Source organism: Chelonoidis abingdonii, chromosome 3, assembly GCF_003597395.2.
Source record: "Chelonoidis abingdonii isolate Lonesome George chromosome 3, CheloAbing_2.0, whole genome shotgun sequence".
NCBI lineage: Eukaryota > Metazoa > Chordata > Testudines > Testudinidae > Chelonoidis > Chelonoidis abingdonii.
In genome coordinates, this window is record NC_133771.1 from 100,104,171 (window position 1) to 100,122,629 (window position 18,459).

Sequence of the window (18,459 nt, forward strand, 5' to 3'; positions counted from 1 at the left end):
TAATACTGTTCCAATTGCCCTTAAACGGTGCAATTGTTCTATGCTAATGTCTGTGTTCCTGACACTTGGATTGCCACATTCCAACAATTTTGCTTAAAGGTGCAGACAACATTTCTTTAATCCATTCTTATTTTTACAATATAATTAATTCTACTTTCACACCGGTAAGTCTGTAACTGTGGTGCTCATATCTTTTGAGGTTCTACTGTACTGCCTTCGCTAGTGCGTTTAATGTAGCCTACTGTAAAACTAGGCAAATATCCTGATGAGTTGATGTACCCCCTAAAGATCCTTGCATAACGTCAGGGATACACATACCCCTAGTTGAGAACCACTGCCTTGAACAGCTTTAAACATTTTGAACTAGATGCCACACTGCAATGCAGCCACTTTGAGTAACACTGGTACAAAGCTGGCCATGAGGAAAATTGCCCCAGTATAGGGGCACTTCTAGTGGCAGATAGCTGTCCCAGCAGCTTCTACCTGTGGCTAAAGTAGGAGGACAGGGCATCTCGGAAATTCTTGGCAGCTTCTGCAAATTACAACAGCTTTTGTGGGGGGAAAATTGATGCTGGAGGGGAATGGCTTTGCATAGCACTGTAAAGATAGCCTCAAGCTGCACCTATGAGTTGGCTATAGAGCACTCAGCACAAAGATTAGGGCCATTATTCCAGGTCATCAGAGTGGGAATTGTAGGCTAATAGGTTTGTATAGAGAGGGTAGTTTAGAGATAACTGATAAATTTGAAGCCACAGACTCTGCAGTCAGTTCTCACTAAAGTTATAGCCCCATGGGAACAGGCAATGGAGTTCTGGGGGCATGGTATTTTCCTTCTAACTATAGGAAGAACATTTGAATCCAGATCTGACTAATGAGTCTTTATATGGATCAATGTTGTTTTTAAAGTTGTAGCACACTCAGATTTAAAAACTATCAGTAACCCATCCTTCTCCACACTTCCAAAGAATTATTGGATAGTTTTTCAACTGAAAATGTATTTAAAAAAATCATACAATGAGACCTTTGACCTTGGAATAAATTCTTAAAATTTGTTGAAATAAGCATCAGTTTCCCAAAATGACTATTTTATAGACAAGAAAGAACTTACACTAGAAAGAATTTGGGACTAAATTCTTGACTGAGCACATAGTTTCATTGCCTTTCAGAGCATGTGCTTTTCTTTCAGGTTTTGCTCAAATGTAACTTTCTTTTTGGTTCTTTGGTGTGGTGTTTTATTTCAGTTTTATATAATGTTTATTTCTTGGTAAATAAGCAAGAAAGGGCTGCTGTTAGCTTAGCAAAAATGGGAAGTAAAAAATGACAAAAAGTCCTTTGGCACCTTATAGACTAACAGATGTAATGGAGCATAAGCTTTCGTGGGTGAATACCCACTTTGTCAGACACATGCGTATTCACCCACAAAAGCTCATGCTCCAGTACGTCTTGTTAGTCTGTAAGGTGCCACAGAACTTTTTGTCGCTTGTTACAGATCCAGACTAACACCATTACCCCTCTGATACTTGAATAATGGGAAGTGAAACTTAAAGCTTTATTTAAACTAGTGTTATGCATTAGCATCTGAGAAGAGTTCACTGCACTTGACTAAATGCAGGAAGGAAAATGAAGAAGCTTCTGTGTCCTTCATATTTAAGAAAACATCCCAAGCCCCGTGGCCCAGATGCACATTGTTTCTCTCAGGTGGAAGTGGCCTTTGCACTCCTTTGACGTTGGACTAAGTATGTACCAGGCTAGTTCCCCAACATAGCTTAGTTACTCCACCAGGTAATGGCCTCAAGGGGATAATACAGCAACAAGGGATTGTCAGTCCATAAGGAAGACATGCCCATGCTTCCTGTGCTACCCATAGAATAAGAATATATGAGCTGCCATACTGGGTTAGATGGACTATTGGTCTGAAGCAGTATCTTGTCTTTTGACAGTGATTGTACCAGAGCTTCAGGGAGAGTGTACAGATCAGGCAATTGTGGAGTGATCCACCCCATCTTTCAGTTTATGGCAGTCAGAGTGTAGGGTTACCCCAAGCAAGAGGTTTCATCCCTGACCGTCTTGGTTAATTTCAATTGGTGGACCTGTCCTCCATGAATTTATCCAGTTCCTTTTTCTTTAACCCAGTTATACTTTTGGCCATCACAAAATCCCATGGCAATGAGTTCCACAGATTAATTGTGGTGTATGAAAAAGTACTTCCTCTTGTTTGTATTAAATCTTCTGCCCATTTAATTTCATCAGGTGACCCCTGATTTTGGTATTGTGGGACAGGGTTAACAACACTTCTTTATTCACTATGTAACATTGTCCCTGGGGTATCCCCTTACGTTGGGGTGGTCCTGCATATGATATACTAGTTTTCTGGGACTGTTTCACAGTGTACAAGATCTGGGCCTGGTACTAACTTAACTCCATTAGTCTAATTCACTCTTTCAAGTTTAAAGTTAATGGAAACCCAGAAGTTGACTCAAATTTATAATACTTGTGTCCCCTTGTCTCAGATTATCACTGTAGAAGAGGCAAAACGTCGAAAGAGCATTTGCAGTTACTATGAGGAAGATGATGATGACTCTTTACCTGTCCTAAAGCACCACAGCGCGCTCCTAGAGAATATGCACATAGAACAGGTATAATTAGTAATGGAGTTTTGGTTTGATCCCTTCCCCACATTCTCATTTTCTTCCCTGCTGACACTGGAACTGTTACATTTGAAATTATATTGGCACACTATCGCAAATTTAAATTTCTAACGACAGTGCTTCAGCTTTTTATTTTGAGTGCATTGTAAATACCCATCTCTGTAGTGTCTAGGTGTCAGGCACAGCTTATTGCAGTGCTCGACTGGCTGTTGACTTGAGATGAAGAGAGAGAAATCCTATATAATTAAATGTCTACCCCATTCTTTTCTTTGACTCCTAGCTTGCCCGCTGTCTGCCAGCAAGAGTGCAGGGATATCCATGGCGGCTTGCATATAGCACATTGGAGCATGGAACCAGCCTGAAAACTCTGTACAGGAAATCAGCATCTCTTGACAGTCCAGTCCTCCTTGTCATCAAAGATATGGACAACCAGGTTAGGACTTGAATATAGTGCACTTATTTTGGGGTCTCCTTGATTGGAGTGACCCCATTTAAGAAGACCTTATGATAGTTATGTTTAATCTATTTAAAATCTTTATCATTTGCAGTGCAGTCTTCACATGGGTATTCCATACCATTTTAAGAGTTGCATACGCTTGTTAGCAAAGCAGCAGTTTTCAGCCAAATTCAATTATATGAAATAGTATGAGTCAAAATAAGACAAGATGTATGTTATACTGTGCTTAGTACTGTTAAATTAGCATACTTATCCTTAAATTCAAACCCAGGAAAATATTAGTACTAGAGGTAAAATCTCTAGCAATTCAAAATTTCTATGGAGCATGCTTTGCAATTTTAGTAGTGTTCTCGAAGCATCCATCCCAGTCACTAGCAGAATTCAGAGTTATCAGTTTGCTATAAAATAGCAGAGAGCATCCTTGGGACTGGTGTGAAGTTCTCCAGTAGCTTCTAGAATCCCCATATCTGGAGCCATGTGGCTTTTAAAACTAAAAAGGGGTGTGGACAGCCCAGACACCAGATCAGCAACACCCCTCCCCCCTGAGATTTTACTAATTAGCCTTTTATTACCTAAAACATCAGTGCAGTTATTTGTCAGAAACTATATTTGAAAGGCCTTTCTCCTTTTGAATTTTGCAAATTGTCTTCAAGTATAACACAACCATTTTTGTTTTGACAGATATTTGGAGCATATGCAACACATCCTTTCAGATTTAGTGACCACTATTACGGCACAGGCGAAACTTTCCTCTACACGTTTAGTCCAAACTTCAAGGTAACTTGTTGGGGGAGGGGACCCAAGGCTAGGGGGAGCTCCACTTGTGAAACATGCTTGACAAAACATTACTGATACAGCATGTTTATCATGAGAACCTTTTGCAGTGTTGAGGTAGCCATGTTGGTTCCAGGATATTAGAGAGACAAGGTGGGAGGAATAATATCTTTTATTGGACTAACTCTCTTGATCAGAGAGAGAAGAAAAAAATTGACTCCTCAGAAAGCATCAGTTTGACGGCGTGTGATAAACTTCTTGTGAATGCAGCTAATCACTAAACTCTTCATTCAGTGCTACCAAACTGCAATACTTTCAGCAAAAGTGGCTGGAGAAGCTGGACCAGTCTCTTCCATGAGAGTAAGAAGAGGGTTCTAGGTTAATTGTGTGGGAAGATGTAATGAATAAACCATGGAACACTCATAAAACCAGAGAGGTGGCAACTACAGAAGCAGTTTATGATTTCACATAGTGCTTAGGCCATAGTGACAAGAAACTAAAGAATGGGGCAACTGTGAGACACCCTTAAAATGTAAATAGACCGTTTATTTTTAAATACTGAAGATATTAAAGAAGTCTATGAAAAGGAAAGGCGTATTGATTGGACACGTCAAATTTAAAGCAATTTGGCGCCTTTTTTAGATATGAACCATGCTGCTTTATTTTTTTTTCTCCTTGACACACACACATTAAATTACCCAGAATAATTCCCCAGCCTACTTTTTTTAGTTTATTATATTCCCAATAATCAAATTTGGGTCTTGCATTTCTAGGTGTTTAAGTGGTCTGGAGAAAACACCTACTTTATCAATGGAGATATCAGCTCTCTAGAACTTGGAGGTGGAGGGTAAGTGTGGTTTTTGGTTTTGGAATACTATAATTGACTACACTTTGGGAGAGAAGGGATATTGTTACATGTAAGTGTGAAAGTAAAGTTAAAACTGGTTAGTCCAATAGATTAATTTATCCTTCTTTGAATAGTTTCCCTATGGGTGCTCCGCGTCAAGCGCAGATGCGCCTCCCGAGCCCATAATCGGAGATTTCTAGTCAGCAGTGTCCGTTTGGCCTGCACATGCACCCTATGACTCCTGGTGGCAGAGACTAAGGCTACAGAGGGATGCACACGCAAACCACCCTCAGTTCCTTCTCTACTGCCTCAGCCTTATGGAACACCTAGCATGTCCATCTAGAGCGTAATTGGCCTTCTCTTTGTTTTGCACAGATAGTTGTACTTAGTGTTTACCATAGTTAGTTTTGGTGAGATGATTGTGGGTGGTTTTTCCCCCTTTCCCTCGGGGGAGACTTGTCTTCTTTTGGCAGGGCATGCCTGGTTCACCAGGCTTCCGATGCTGCCTCTCTTGCTTGGAGGCTATACCAGTAAGCACTGGGCACTCCCAAGTGTGTCTGTTGCCTCGGGGAGTTCCACATGTCCCAGAAATGTTCCTTCTGTTTGGCCCTTAAGATCACAGCTAGGAAGAGCAGGGACTGTAGCAGGGGCATCAACTTCGGGGCCACCTCCAATAGATCACAGGGTGCACCAAGACCTCCTCAGGCGAATCACCCACAACGTGGGGTTGCAAGTGGAGGAGGTTGTGGAGACTGAGGACCCCATGATGTACATTCTTGCTCCTGAAGGTCCATCACAGCTGGCTGATCCCTAATCAAGATGGTGCAGAACAATATAAAAACTCTGTGGTGGACCCTGGCCTCAATCCCGCCAACTGCTAGAGGTGTTGACTGTAAATATTTCATCCCTTCCAAGGAATATGAGTTTTTATTCTCACATGCACAGCCATGCTTGATTGTTGTGTCAGCAGTCAATGAGAAGGATCGTGAAGGAAAGCAAGGGCCAGCCCTCAAATCCAAGAGGGCGAAAAGGATGGACTTCTTCGGAAGAAAGGTCTATGCCATGGGCAGCCTACAACTGAGGATAGCCACTCAGCAGGCTATCCTCAGTAGGTACAACTTCAAATCATGGACCACCACGTTGAAGTTCAAAGACATGATCCCGGTAGACTCCAGAATGGAATTCTCCGCTATCGTCGAGGAAGGGAAGGCAGTTGCACGGACCTCCCTGCAGTCGTCCCCGGACTCGACAGATTTAGCTGCTTGTATCCTCTCCTCAGGAATATCATGGCTCCAGGGGTCCGAGCTACCCCCAGAAGTGCAGCAAACCCTGCCGCACCTTCCCTTCAAGGGCACAGGGCTTTTTTTCGGAGCAGACTGACTTCAAGCTGCACAGTTTGAAAGATTCCAGGTTGATCATGAAGTCATTGGGGATGCACACCCCTGCAATCCAATGCAAGCACTTTAAGCCCCAACCACTGCAACAGCAATGCCCATATCCTCCTTGGCCGGGGCAGGATTTTATAGGCGAAAGAGCAGAAATCACAGGCGCCAGCCTTCATACCCCCCTTCAGGGTAGGGTCAGGGCCCAATCAAGTCATTGTCAGGCTCCAAACAAGGATTTTGAAGGGAGACCCAAGGACAGTACCCATCAATATTCCAAATCCTTCTCTGTACTTCCTCAATCATCTGTCCCACTTTTTTTTTCCCTCCTTTTAATATGGAGATATACCTATCATAGAACTGGAAGGGACCTTGAAAGGTCATCAAGTCCAGCCCCCTGCCTTCACTAGCAGGACCAAGTACTGATTTTGCACCAGATCCCTAAGTGGCCCCTGCAAGGATTGAACTCACAACCCTGGGTTTAGCAGGCCAGTGCGCAAACCACTGAGCTATGCCCCACAGCAGCGCAGGCAGGTTGGTTCAGGCAGACCAGATGAAGAGACTTCCTGTCTTCTCACAACACGTTTCTTCCTGGATCAAGGACTGCATCCATACCTGCTACAACCTTGCCAGGATCCCAGCTCCGGCTAATACGGCCCACTCGACACGAGCTCAAGCCTCATCTGCCGCTTTCCTGGCCCAGGTGCCCATCCAGGAGATCTGCAGAGCAGCAAACTTGTCTTTGGTGCACACGTTTACCACCCACTATGCCATCACCCAGCATGCTAGAGAGGACACCGCCTTCGGCAGGGAGGTTCTCCAGTCAGTGATTTCTTAACTCCAACCCCACCTCCGGGGGAGAGCTTGGGAGTCACCTGATTGGAATTGACATGAACAAGCACCTGAAGAAGAAAAAACGGTTACTCACCTTCTTGTATCTGTTGTTCTTGGAGATGTGTTGTTCACATCCATTCCAATACCCACCCTCCTTCCTGTCTGTTGGAGTATCCGGCAAGAAGGGGGCCATTTGGGGCAAAAATCTGTCTGAGGGTTGATCCTATGTTGAGCAGCAGGTTGGACTAGATGACCTCCTGAGGTCCCTTCTAACCTTGGTATTTTATGATTCTGTAAGAAGGAACTCAAGGGGGGGTTGGGTTGGCAGGATCATATATTGAGCGCCATGAAGGTGCCACTCCAAAGGGCTCCCTAGCCGACCCAATGGGAGTTGCTAAGGTAAAAGTTTCTGACAACCGTGCACTCAGCGTGTGCACACCTGATTAGAATGGATGTGAACAACACATCTCGAAGAACAACAGTTACAAGAAGGTAACTGTGTTTTGCCCAGGCTGCGGGGTTTTTGTTTTGTTTCCAGATAATAAGGATGTGGGCTTAGCTGCTGTAGATAAAGTTCAAACTTTTTCACAATTTTTTTTCTGTTTTTTTTTTAGTGGTCGATTTGGTTTATGGCTAGATGTTGATTTGTATCATGGGCGAAGCAACTCCTGCAGCACCTTCAATAATGACATCTTATCCAAGAAAGAAGATTTCATAATACAAGATGTGGAAGTATGGACATTTGAGTGAAATACGGCTTGCCTTATGGACTGGGTTTGTTGAGGATGCTGAAAGCTAAATCCCAGCACAGGCTCCCTCACAACGCAACACTTTTTTTCTGATATCGTAGCAGAACACGACTACATGAAAACATTAAGACCCAATTTTAAGAGGCAGAAATGGAGAAAACAATAAGAAGACTAGTGTGTGAGTGTTTTTACTCTCTTCCCACCAACAGTCCTTGAATAAGGAAACAAGATGTTTATGAAGACATTTATGGTGTATGAATTTGTTTTAAACGGTTTTTTTATTTTCTGTAACTGTGGAAAAAATATATATAGTACATTCCATGTGTATTTATATTACATATAAGTGCTAACCAAAAAGAAACTCTACAACATACTTTCTGTTTGCCATGAAAACAATAATCATCATCTGAAATAATAGATGAACACAGCACTTAAAGGGAACGTGGTTTTTTTTTTTAAATCTTTTTATTTATTGTTATTGTATAGTACATTTGTTTAAAATGTATTAGGTATGTTTTTTTTCTTTTAATGTTTAAAACCTCAGAATTTGACAGAAAAATACTGTTGAGGTAGTTTCCATATGTGTTGGCAACAAATCCATTTGATTTCTAAAGTTAGTTTTATAATTTTTTTTTATTTTGTAAATGAAACTTTGTTTCTGTTTTGTTGTTGTTGCCCTAATTTAGGGTTTTTGTTTTCTGGCAGAAACACTGAGTGCATAATTCTGGATTTCTTTCAGATGGTGAGAGGGAGGTGGGTGCTGTCAGCATTCATTATTGACTCTGCTGCCATCTTCCTATTAATTGGGTGTTCTACTGGCAATATATGGGACAGCAGGGCACATTCTTAGTTAGTGTAACTTGTCATAGCTTCATTGACTTCAGTAGAACTATGACAGTTTATACCAGCTCAGGATCTGCCCCAGCATGTTTATACTCATCATTAAGAAAATGTCTGAAAAGAAACACAGGTTGTTTTTCTCAGCCACTTGTTTGGTGGCACAGAAAACTAGCTCTGTTTCATGAGTCTTACCCTACCCTTTTTTCTTTTTTTAAGAAAATCTTGTTTTTTAATAGGGGAGAAAATATAATGTGAAAAGTGGGAAGGAATGTTCTTTCCCAAGTAGGCCATATTATGTTGATATAAGAACTGTTTTTCCTGGCAATTGATATTTGGTTTCCTTCCTGAAAAAGGCTTGAACCAACAGGCTAACTTATGCTTTTACAAGTAACTAATTATTTCTTTTTTGGTTTAATGAAGTGGCATTTAAACACAGACCAGAATTTTTTCTCTTGCGGGACATTTCATTTGCGAAAAGCAGAGCTGAACTCTAATCCAAGTAGTGCTGTGAAAACATCGATTGATACAAAAGGTAACTGAAGGAAATAAGAAAATACTTTTTTCTTTATGGTATGTGACCAGTTCTGCCTTGTCAAAAAACATAGCTTTGTGGGTGTTTTTGTTTAAAAAAATTTATTTAAATGGTAATTTCTGCAGGTAAGAAAGGAATCTGTCCTGTTTCTAGAGTTCAAAGCAAAATGTAACCACATCATACTGAATCCAATTAATCTTAAAAGAAGTCAGGTTTTAGAACTGGTGTTGCACTTCCATGCTCAAAAAAGCACTGTAAACACTTGGAATATTCCACTGAAGTAGTACAACTCCAGTTAGTTATTACTCTTCACCCTCTTCTCCCATCCCCCAGAAATAAAAGGGAACAACTTAGATGCCAAGTGTTTGGGATTTTTTGTGTTTGATGCTTTTGGGGAAAAAACAAAATCAGTCTTAAGTCCACACAGAGGATCCATGCAGTTAAAAACTGATGATGTAAAAATAAGAAGTCTGTAACACAGTGCACATACGCTACTAACACTGTTTTCTTCCACTTGGCCTATCCATAAAAAAAAAAAGTTCTGATGGATTTAGCTGTAAGATATTTCAGAAACTGCTAATAGCATAGTGCTTTGAGAGATTCTAGGAATGTCTAATAATGTCTGCCATTTTGGCCAGTTGCATACCACTTACTAGTAACAAGCAAAAAAATTGTCATTTTACATACCTATCTCTCTTACTTAACTACAGTTTATTCCATTACTCTGTATTTGTCAGAGCATATCTAAACGCTGTGTTCTATATTCAGCAGTGTTGTTCATTCAAACTTCTGTGACCCTTTACACTTTAAACTATGAATCTTGAATATATGTAATGCAGTGCTATCACAATATTTCAATAAAGGAGTTTATGCATTCAGATGCTTATTTTGGATGTTTTCCCTTTTACATTTATTTACAAACCTTGAATACTCCTAAAAATGAGGGAATAATATGAGCCCTTCCTTAAGGCACAAATGCTTCAGGTAAGAATAGTAGCTGAATCCTCCTTGAGAAGAGAATTTCAAAGGTACAGATTGTAGCAGAGGCAGAATACAGGAGTAGATGGTGGAAGCTGATCTATTTTGGTATGCTATTTTCTAACTTGGTGGTTCAGTGTACCTATGAAGGGACTTCAAGAAGAAAAGCTGTGCAAAAAAAGAAAAAAACACTTTCCTTTTACTAGGGGAAAAAAATAATGAAAATAATATAACAGTTAATTTAAGGGTCTGATCAGCCTTATTCTGCATTGCTTACTCATACTTTTGTATGTGCCCACATGCCATGTTACAAGTACTTCATGTTTTTGACAATGGCCATGATATTCCTGAGTCCCAACAGATCTCAAGATATGAAATGGTAGCACACATACAACTTACCATCTGACTTTGCAAAATATAATACTTTTATTTCCAGACAAAAAATAACTAAAATAAAGCTAAAATTGATATTAGTAACATGAAAGTAATCTGCAAAGGAACTTGTGCTTTTTTTGCTACTTTATAGTGTATGAAGAAGGCCTGAAATTAAAACTAGAAAAACTCTTCTGCGATGTCTGTTTTATTTTTGGTGGTTTTGGGATACTTTTGGGCATTTTTTTTCCTTTAATTTCAGAAAGATCAGGCATGTCAAATTTTTGGTCTGACTGGAGAAACTCAGAGGTCTCAGAACGAGCATACCCTCTTTTAATAAATTTACATCTTTGTATAAACTTAATGGTTACCAGAATTTGCAGAACTGTAACAAGAAGTAAAATAGTCAAGTGTTTTATGGTTACTAGGATTCTGAAACTGTTATGGATGGAAAGTTGTTTCAGAATCGTATGCTTTAATCACTACAGGAATACAGTTGCAGGTTATTTTGGTTTCCTTAAGAGTGTATGATGGATGATTAAGATTTTAATTTCCATGCATTTTTGCTGGCTGGCTGCTATATAGTGTGTTTGCTACCTCTTAACTGTGAATTTTCTACGTTGTTTAATATTAGAGTTGCTAGTTGTACTTGTGCAAACTTAGCTGTTGCACACCACAGTTTTTTGTGTTGGGAATCATTTAAATTAGCTCCCAGTTTCTGTTCTCAAGCTAGGATCTTGCAAGAAAATATCTTAGAATAATCTTCAGAGGTGAACTTTTTCAAAGTGTCTCAATTTAAAATTACTTTCTTGTTTGATTTTGGTGGGAAGATTCTCTGTAGAGATTGGCTTGTATTTTCCTAGCTGTTCTATCTTGTGCCAGCATCCATCAGCTCCAGGAGCAGAAAGCCGCAAAGGTGGTTTTGTAGGAAATTTTTGTTTTTATTGTTTTTCCCTACTTAGCCATCTTGGAATCAAGGGGTGGTGGTTGTCCCTCCATTTTTGGTGCCCTTCTTGTTGCCAGGTTTGGTGCCTTTTTCTCCACGAGGCGGGAAAAGGTGAAATCACATGATCCTATCTGCCTTGTAATGGAGTATTTAAGGTTGGTTCACCCATCCTGCGGCTGCTGCCAATCAGAGTGCCAGACCAGTGCCCATTGTTCCATGTGCAATTGCATTGCTCCCACTCACCTGGCATACCATCATTTATCAGGTTAGTGTCCACATACATCCACCCAGGATGACACAAGTGTAGGAGAAGAACAGCTTACCTGAAGATTGCCTTACCTGTGTTCCATCTGAAGATCCATCTCGGTATATCCTGGTGCCCTCATCGATCCCTGCCTCTGTGGTATCCCATGTTCCTGCCTCTGTTCCTGCAAATATGGTGATATGTTAAATCTTTTGTTATGTCTTTTACCCACCATGTGTATACCATTTGCAGTTCCTGGGCTTAAGGCCCTCTGGTTTAATGACAGAGTGGTTTGTTTGTATGTTATTAGTATCGGTGTCCTTGTTTTAAATAAACTGTTTGTGTTTGCACTTTACCTGTGCATCAGTTTTCTGTCAAGCACCAATTATAGACATCACAGGTTTGTACCCCCTCCCACTTCTATGTCATCTAGTCTAGTCCAAGTAAAAGTCTTTAACAAATTTGGTGACTGTGGCAGGACCCCCTTTGCTTGATTTTTAGTATTTTGCTTTAAGTTTATTTGCTCGGTTCATTAACTGCAGCCCCCAGGCTGTATGGATGGAACACTGGCCAGAAGTACTGGCAGTGTTGGATCACTGATCACAAGCACTGGTAATGATTGGTAGTGGGTGGGGCCTGGGTGCTGTGACAGCCTGCTGAGAGGTGGCCTGTGTGCCATTGACTTCTACCTAGCCTGAGTCTAGGAGGGGGTCACAGGCTAAGTTCCTGCTAAGCTGCGCAGACGTGCAGCAGCCTATTAAGCACCACACAGGCGCTTACGGCTGCAGCGTGAAGAGATGCCCCTCACCCAGTCTCAGACCTGCCACGGCTGGCAGAAAGGCGCCGCTCCTCTGGCTCCAACCCAGCCCTGGATGGGCCCTGGCCAGGGCCGAAGCACCTCTACCCCCCCCAGCCCAGGTGCTGCTGCAGGGAGAGAGCTGGGGTGAGTCCTCTCTTCCATGCTATAGCCCAGGGGCAGCCTGAACCCCAAGCCCCTCATCCCTGGCGCCACCCTAGAGCTCACTCCCCATGCTCCGCACCCCAACCCTCTGCCCCAGCCCTGAGCCCCCTCCCACACTCCAAACCCTTCAGCCTCACCTCCACTACATTAATTTTGTTATGTGCACATATTGGTGCACATAACAAAATTCAATGCCACATGCATGGGAAAAATTAGAGGGAACACTGGTCGCAGGTCTCGATTATCGGGACCAAGCCTCTGCCTGGCTTGGGTCCAGGAGGGATGGCTTCGGGCCTGTGTGCTGAAGCAGTGAAGCAGCCTTGAGTGCTGACAGCCCTCTGTGCTGTGTGTGTGTGTCCTTGTGCATCAATACAACCCCCTTGAGTGCGAGCCTGTGTGCCACAGGGGAGAGGCCTAATGGTACTGTTTGAGTAGAGCCTTGTGTGCCCCATTGCACTTACCCTGTGTGCTGTCAGGGAGTGGCCCTGTGCGCTGCTGGTGCTGCAGCTGTGTGTGCTGCTAAAAGGAAGACACTTGTTGGAGCAAGTGAAGTAGACTCCAGCAATGCACTCAGCTTTACAAAAGGACTGCAGCCAAAGAGATGGAGCTGAAACCTCACTGCAGTCTCAGAAAGCAGCAGTTATTTGTTTGTTGATTGAAGCAGGCTTTGAAAGGCAAGCCTTGCTTAGAGCAGAATCTGATCCAATCTGCTTAGTGGATTTGAACTGGTATTGGTAGAAGCACTGTACTTTTGGTAATACGCCAGACGTTACTGGGTACTGCAACTGCTGTCATCCTAGGAATTTCAGCAGAAGACTTAAGTGCCTTGTGGGGTTTCATCAGCCTGCAGTGATGAGCACTCGCACATGTTGGAAGAATGGATGGCTGCCACAAATAAATAAAAATTCCCTGGATGCATGTGTGCATTTATTTGGAAAGGGAAAGAACCCCTGGGCGGTGAGTTTGCTCAAGGGAGGTGATACTTATGCCACCTTGCATAGTAAATGGGAGGGCTTTGTAGTGGACAAGCCCAAGCCCACAAAAAAGGAAAGAAAAAGACTTCAATATACAGGCTATATGTAGCTAGTAGGGAGCTCAATGGGCACTGTGGAAATTGAAATAGCCCAGCTAAAAGACCAGGTTAAGGCCTGAGATACTGAGTTGGAAAAATGGGTAGAATGGCTAGAGGCTCAGAATGAAGGGTATGTGACCCAGATAGGCAGACTAGATCTGCAAGTTCAGGAATTAAGCATCCTAGTCTCCAAGAAGGAGAAAGAAAAATCTCCATACTGACAATTAAACAAGAGGAATTGCAGGTAGCGATTCGAGAGTTGATGAGAGAACTCTAGCAGAGCCAAAATCAGCACCAGGAGGCAGAACACAACTACTGCCAGGAAAGGATCAGAAAGTTTGAACACAAGCTAAAGCAAGCCAAGGGGCTTCTCAATGCTATCAGTCAGAGATCCTCTAAGGAAGAACCCAGAAGAGTCAAGCTCAAACGGCAGCCGCTCTGACGAATCCCAAGAGGAAGAAGTTCTTTGGAAAACAGCATGTCATGCAGAGACGTCAGCACCGCTGGAGATGGAGAGACCCAAAGATGGAAGAAGCCTGCCTTTGGCCTTGGTGACCACCACCATAGTCAGTTATGGACCAGGGTCATCATGGTCGACTCAAATGCGCATATACCCTGGAGCAGGCAAGGGGAATGGGGAAAGCCTTAGGCCCCCTCAATAAGGAAATATCTCTTGACTGGCTTACTAAAGTAAATTTCCTTCTCAGAATTAGGTAGGAGGATGCAGCAGCTCTAATCAAGGAGTGCATGCAAGGAGAAGACTTTGGCTCCCTCCTTGCTGACATTCAGGTTGCTGATACGGAGAACTTGCTCCAGTTATATGAGGGTGTGCTCAGGTTCTATTTTCCACACCAGAACCTGATAGGCCGGTATTATTCCGAAAGGTAGAGAGCACGAGTGGCCTGAGAAATACTTAAACCAAATTTTTTTTTTAGTTTATGTCATGCGACACTCCGGAGTTTATTGAGGCGGTGCTGCAGGGACTGACCCCCGCACTAAAGGTCACAATGGGAACCACAGAACTATCTCCCTAAGGGGAATAGAAGAGCAACTAAAGAAGGCTTATAAAATTCAGCGGGAAGCTTTTCCCATGCACAGTACCAACAAAAAGGTTGTGGTAGTGACTGAGAGGGGTAGTCAAGGGAAAGAAGTTCCCAAGAAAAGTTCTGGTTACAAGAGACCAGACAGGCAGCTCTCAAGAAAAGGAAGCTTTTGTGGAAGAGGCTGCTACTGGAGAGCTGCTACAATGTCTGGTAAAGCACAAAAAGGGCCAGGTAGTCTCCCAGATGCAGCAGCAGGAAGAACCCAGTCTACTGTGATGGGGTCAAGATCCCCTTTCTTCCCTGATAGTGGCACAAATCAGGAATGATCAATGGGGAAGACCAACAACATCTGTGGTTCTAAGGGGAGATTCTGGAGAATTTGAGCAGAAGATGCTCGATGATATTGGTGCCACCATCTCAATAGTGGGTATCCAATCTGAACCAAAGCTAAGAACTTACCTCTGAAAGAAGTAAAGGTCCTTCAAGGTTTCAATGGTAAAGAGAGCATAGTTTCTTTCTCTGAACCTAGTGAATGCAACATCAATCTGTCCGTTATCAAGACAATATTTGGAATCCAACAGCTGGATGGCAGTGGCATCCTGGGAATGGATGTACTTTCAAAAATGAAAGTGATAGTGGATCTGCCAAACAGATGACTAATGCAAGACCCACAGGGTAAAGGATGCCAAATCATACCTGTGTCCCAACATGCAGCAGCACTGCAGGCACTGGAGAAGCTGATCAATCCAAATTGGGAACCTGAAGTTAAAGCAGTGGCTATTCAACACTTAGAGACCTTTGCCAGCAATAAGCTGCAATGCACAAAAATTAAGGCTAAACTCATCGTGAAAGGCATCAATCTGAAACCTCAGCACCAATACCACTACCCTGCAGCAGCAGAGGAAGGGTTGACTGAAACCATCCAGGCGCTAGTGGACCAAGGGATGCTGACAGAAACTGAAAGCATCTGCAATTCACCTGTATGGCCAGTTTTAAAGGCTGAACAGAAAACCTGGAGGCTCACTTAAATTACAGGGAGTTAAATAAATTAATCCCTCACTTAAGTCCAGTTGTAGCTAAATTCAATAAAATAATGGCTACCATAACATCAGGAGCAAGATGGTTTTCAGTTTTAGACTTGTCAAATGCTTTCTTTTTGATCCCACTGCATAAGTCAACCTGGTACAAATTTGCATTCACCTTCAAGAACCGGCAGTATACATTCTGCCTCATCCCACAAGGATTCCACAGTGTGCCAGCTATTTGCAATCACCACATGACAAAAATGTGAGACTTCTTGGAAGACAGAGAGAGGGTCCTATGTCCATGATGTGGTGTTTGCCACCAGCAGTAAAGAAGAAAAAATAATGGCACTTGACAAAGTGCTGCAGAGAATCAAAGATACAGGGTTTTTGATCAGCCTGATGAACGCTCACCATCGAGCAATGACACATTACAAAGGAGCACAAGTGATCTGGTGAATTTTCTACAAAATGAAATAGCTGGAAAAGTTGCAGCAAGTCCTTTCTACAGTCTGTGCTTGGATGAGAGCCTTGATGTCATGAAGAATCCAGAGCTAATCATATGCATTCACTTTTTGACCGTGATTCCCACTGTTTTTCTGAAGGTGTTTTATGTCAGCTGCCTCAGAGATAGGCCTACTGGCAAATACATTTTTGAATGTATTCAGGTGAGAATGCAGGAGTGCTGTGTTAACTTTGACAATCTCTGCAGTTCGACAGCTGATGGGGCAGCAGCAATGCAAACTGCATGAGTAGAGTATTGAACTGCTTCCAGGAAAGGTGCACTGAGAAACTCTTTTTGTTTCTCTGTTTTGCCCACCAAGAAGTATTTACCAGGAAAGCTTCAATGGAAAGTATGGATGAGATTGAATCCATAGTGAAAAAATGGATCAATGCTGTCAACACCAGCAGTATCAATAAAGATTTGCAACTCTGTGTGAAATGGGCTGTGAGACACACAAGATGCTGCTGAATTACAACTCAGTCCACTGGCTTAGTTTTAATGACAGCGTACAGAGGCTCTTTGAGCTCTCGGAAGAGCTCGTTGAGGTTTTGAATAAAATTTCACTGGAACTGTCCCGAAAACTACAAGATCCAGAAGTGCATGGTTGCCTGCTCTTTTTGAAAGAGTTTTTACCAAAGCTTGCTTCCTTGAACCTGAAGCTTCAGAAACCTCAGCTAACAATATTTGATTGTCATCCTAAATGTATTAAGTACTTCAATACTATCACTGACAGTCCAGCACCTACAAGAGGAATGGACTTTTCAGTTTTTTATGAGCTTAGTCGGTTGGAATACACATCAAAAAGTTGGCTTAGGTACAACCGAATACCTGAGTATCCTCTTGGAGGATCTTGAAAATTGTTTCAGTGAGGGAAACTTTTTCCGTCAGTACAGTAACTCCTCACTTAAAGTCGTCCCGGTTAAAATTGTTTCATTGTTACGTTGCTGATCAATTAGGGAACATGCTTGTTTAAAGTTGTGCAATGCTCCCTTCTAATGTCCTTTGGCAGCCGCCTGCTTTGTCCACTGCTTGCAAGAAGAGCAGCTTGTTGCAGCTAGCTGGTGGGGGCTTGGAACCAGGGTGGACCGGCAGCCCCCCGATCAGCTCCCCATTCCCTTAAGTTCCCCGTGCAGCAGCTACCAAGGATAGCAATTGCAGCTTGTCCCTCCCCACACTGCCATGTGCTGCTGCTGCCCTCTGCCTTGGAGCTGCTCCCCCAGCCTCCTGCTTGCTGTGCAGGAGGTGGGGAAAGAGAGGCACTAATGTCAGGGTGTCCTCCTCCCCCTGCACCCTGCTTTCTCCTCCTTCTCCATATAGAGCAGGGTGGGGACACAAACTGAGAGATAAAGAGCCTGGGGTAGCAGCTGCTCTTTCAACTTCCTGATCCACTTAAACAGATAATGCACTTAAGAGTGGGTCAGCTTACTTAAAGGGGCAGTGTGCATTTCTCTCTCTTTCCCATACACAAGCTGTGTGTCTGTCTCTGTCTGCTATGCTATCTCCCCTCCATTCCTGATGCCTTGCAGAGTGTGAGGCTACATCGGGGTAGGCAACCTATGGCACGGGTGCAAAAAGTGGAACACAAGCTGATTTTCAATGGCACTCACACTGCCCAGGTTCTGACCACCAGTCCAGGGGGCTCTGCATTTTAATTTAATTTTAAATGAAGCTTCTTAAACATTTTAAAAACCTTATTTACTTATATATTACAGATTTATGGAGACCTTCTAAAAACGTTAAAATGCATTACTGGCACGCGGAACCTTAAATTAGAGTGAATAAATGAAAACTCGGCACACCACTTCTGAAAGGTTGCCAACTCCTGGGCTACATTAACAATGTGTTAACCCTTGAGGGCTCACCTGAGTGCTAGTTCATCATTTAGCTCAGGGGTTCTCAAACTGGGGGTTGGGACCTCTCAGGGGGTCATGAGATTATTACATGGGGGGTTGCGAGCTGTCAGCCTCTACCCCAAACCCTGTTTTGCCTCTGGCATTTATAATAGTGTTCAATATATTAAAAAGTATTTTTAATTTATATGGGGGGTGGTCGCACTGAGAGGCTTGCTATGTGAAAGGGGTCACCAGTACAAAAGTTTGAGAACCACTGATTTAGCAGCAAGGCATTCCCTGGGAAATATCCCACCCTCTAACTTCACCACCTCAACCAAGCTTCACAATCATCATAGCTGTGAACAGTATTAAACTGTTTGTTTAAAACGTATACTCTGTGTGTGTGTGTGTGTGTGTGTAT

At 42.7% G+C, this 18,459-nt stretch overlaps 1 protein-coding gene across 4 annotated transcripts in view; it reads left to right on the forward strand.

Annotated features, from left to right (window-relative positions):
* Nucleotides 1-8,736, forward strand: part of NCOA7 (nuclear receptor coactivator 7) — a 140,866-nt gene extending 132,130 nt beyond the window's left edge. For all 4 annotated transcript variants that reach the window (XM_075063916.1, XM_075063915.1, XM_075063917.1 and 1 more), the window contains 5 exons: nt 2,511-2,636; nt 2,929-3,081; nt 3,787-3,882; nt 4,653-4,726; nt 7,557-8,736. In XM_075063916.1, the coding sequence (XP_074920017.1) occupies nt 2,511-2,636; nt 2,929-3,081; nt 3,787-3,882; nt 4,653-4,726; nt 7,557-7,692 (585 nt within the window). In that variant the 3' untranslated portion in view covers nt 7,693-8,736. The remainder of the gene's footprint in view (nt 1-2,510; nt 2,637-2,928; nt 3,082-3,786; nt 3,883-4,652; nt 4,727-7,556) is intronic.
* Nucleotides 8,737-18,459: the final 9,723 nt, after the last annotated feature.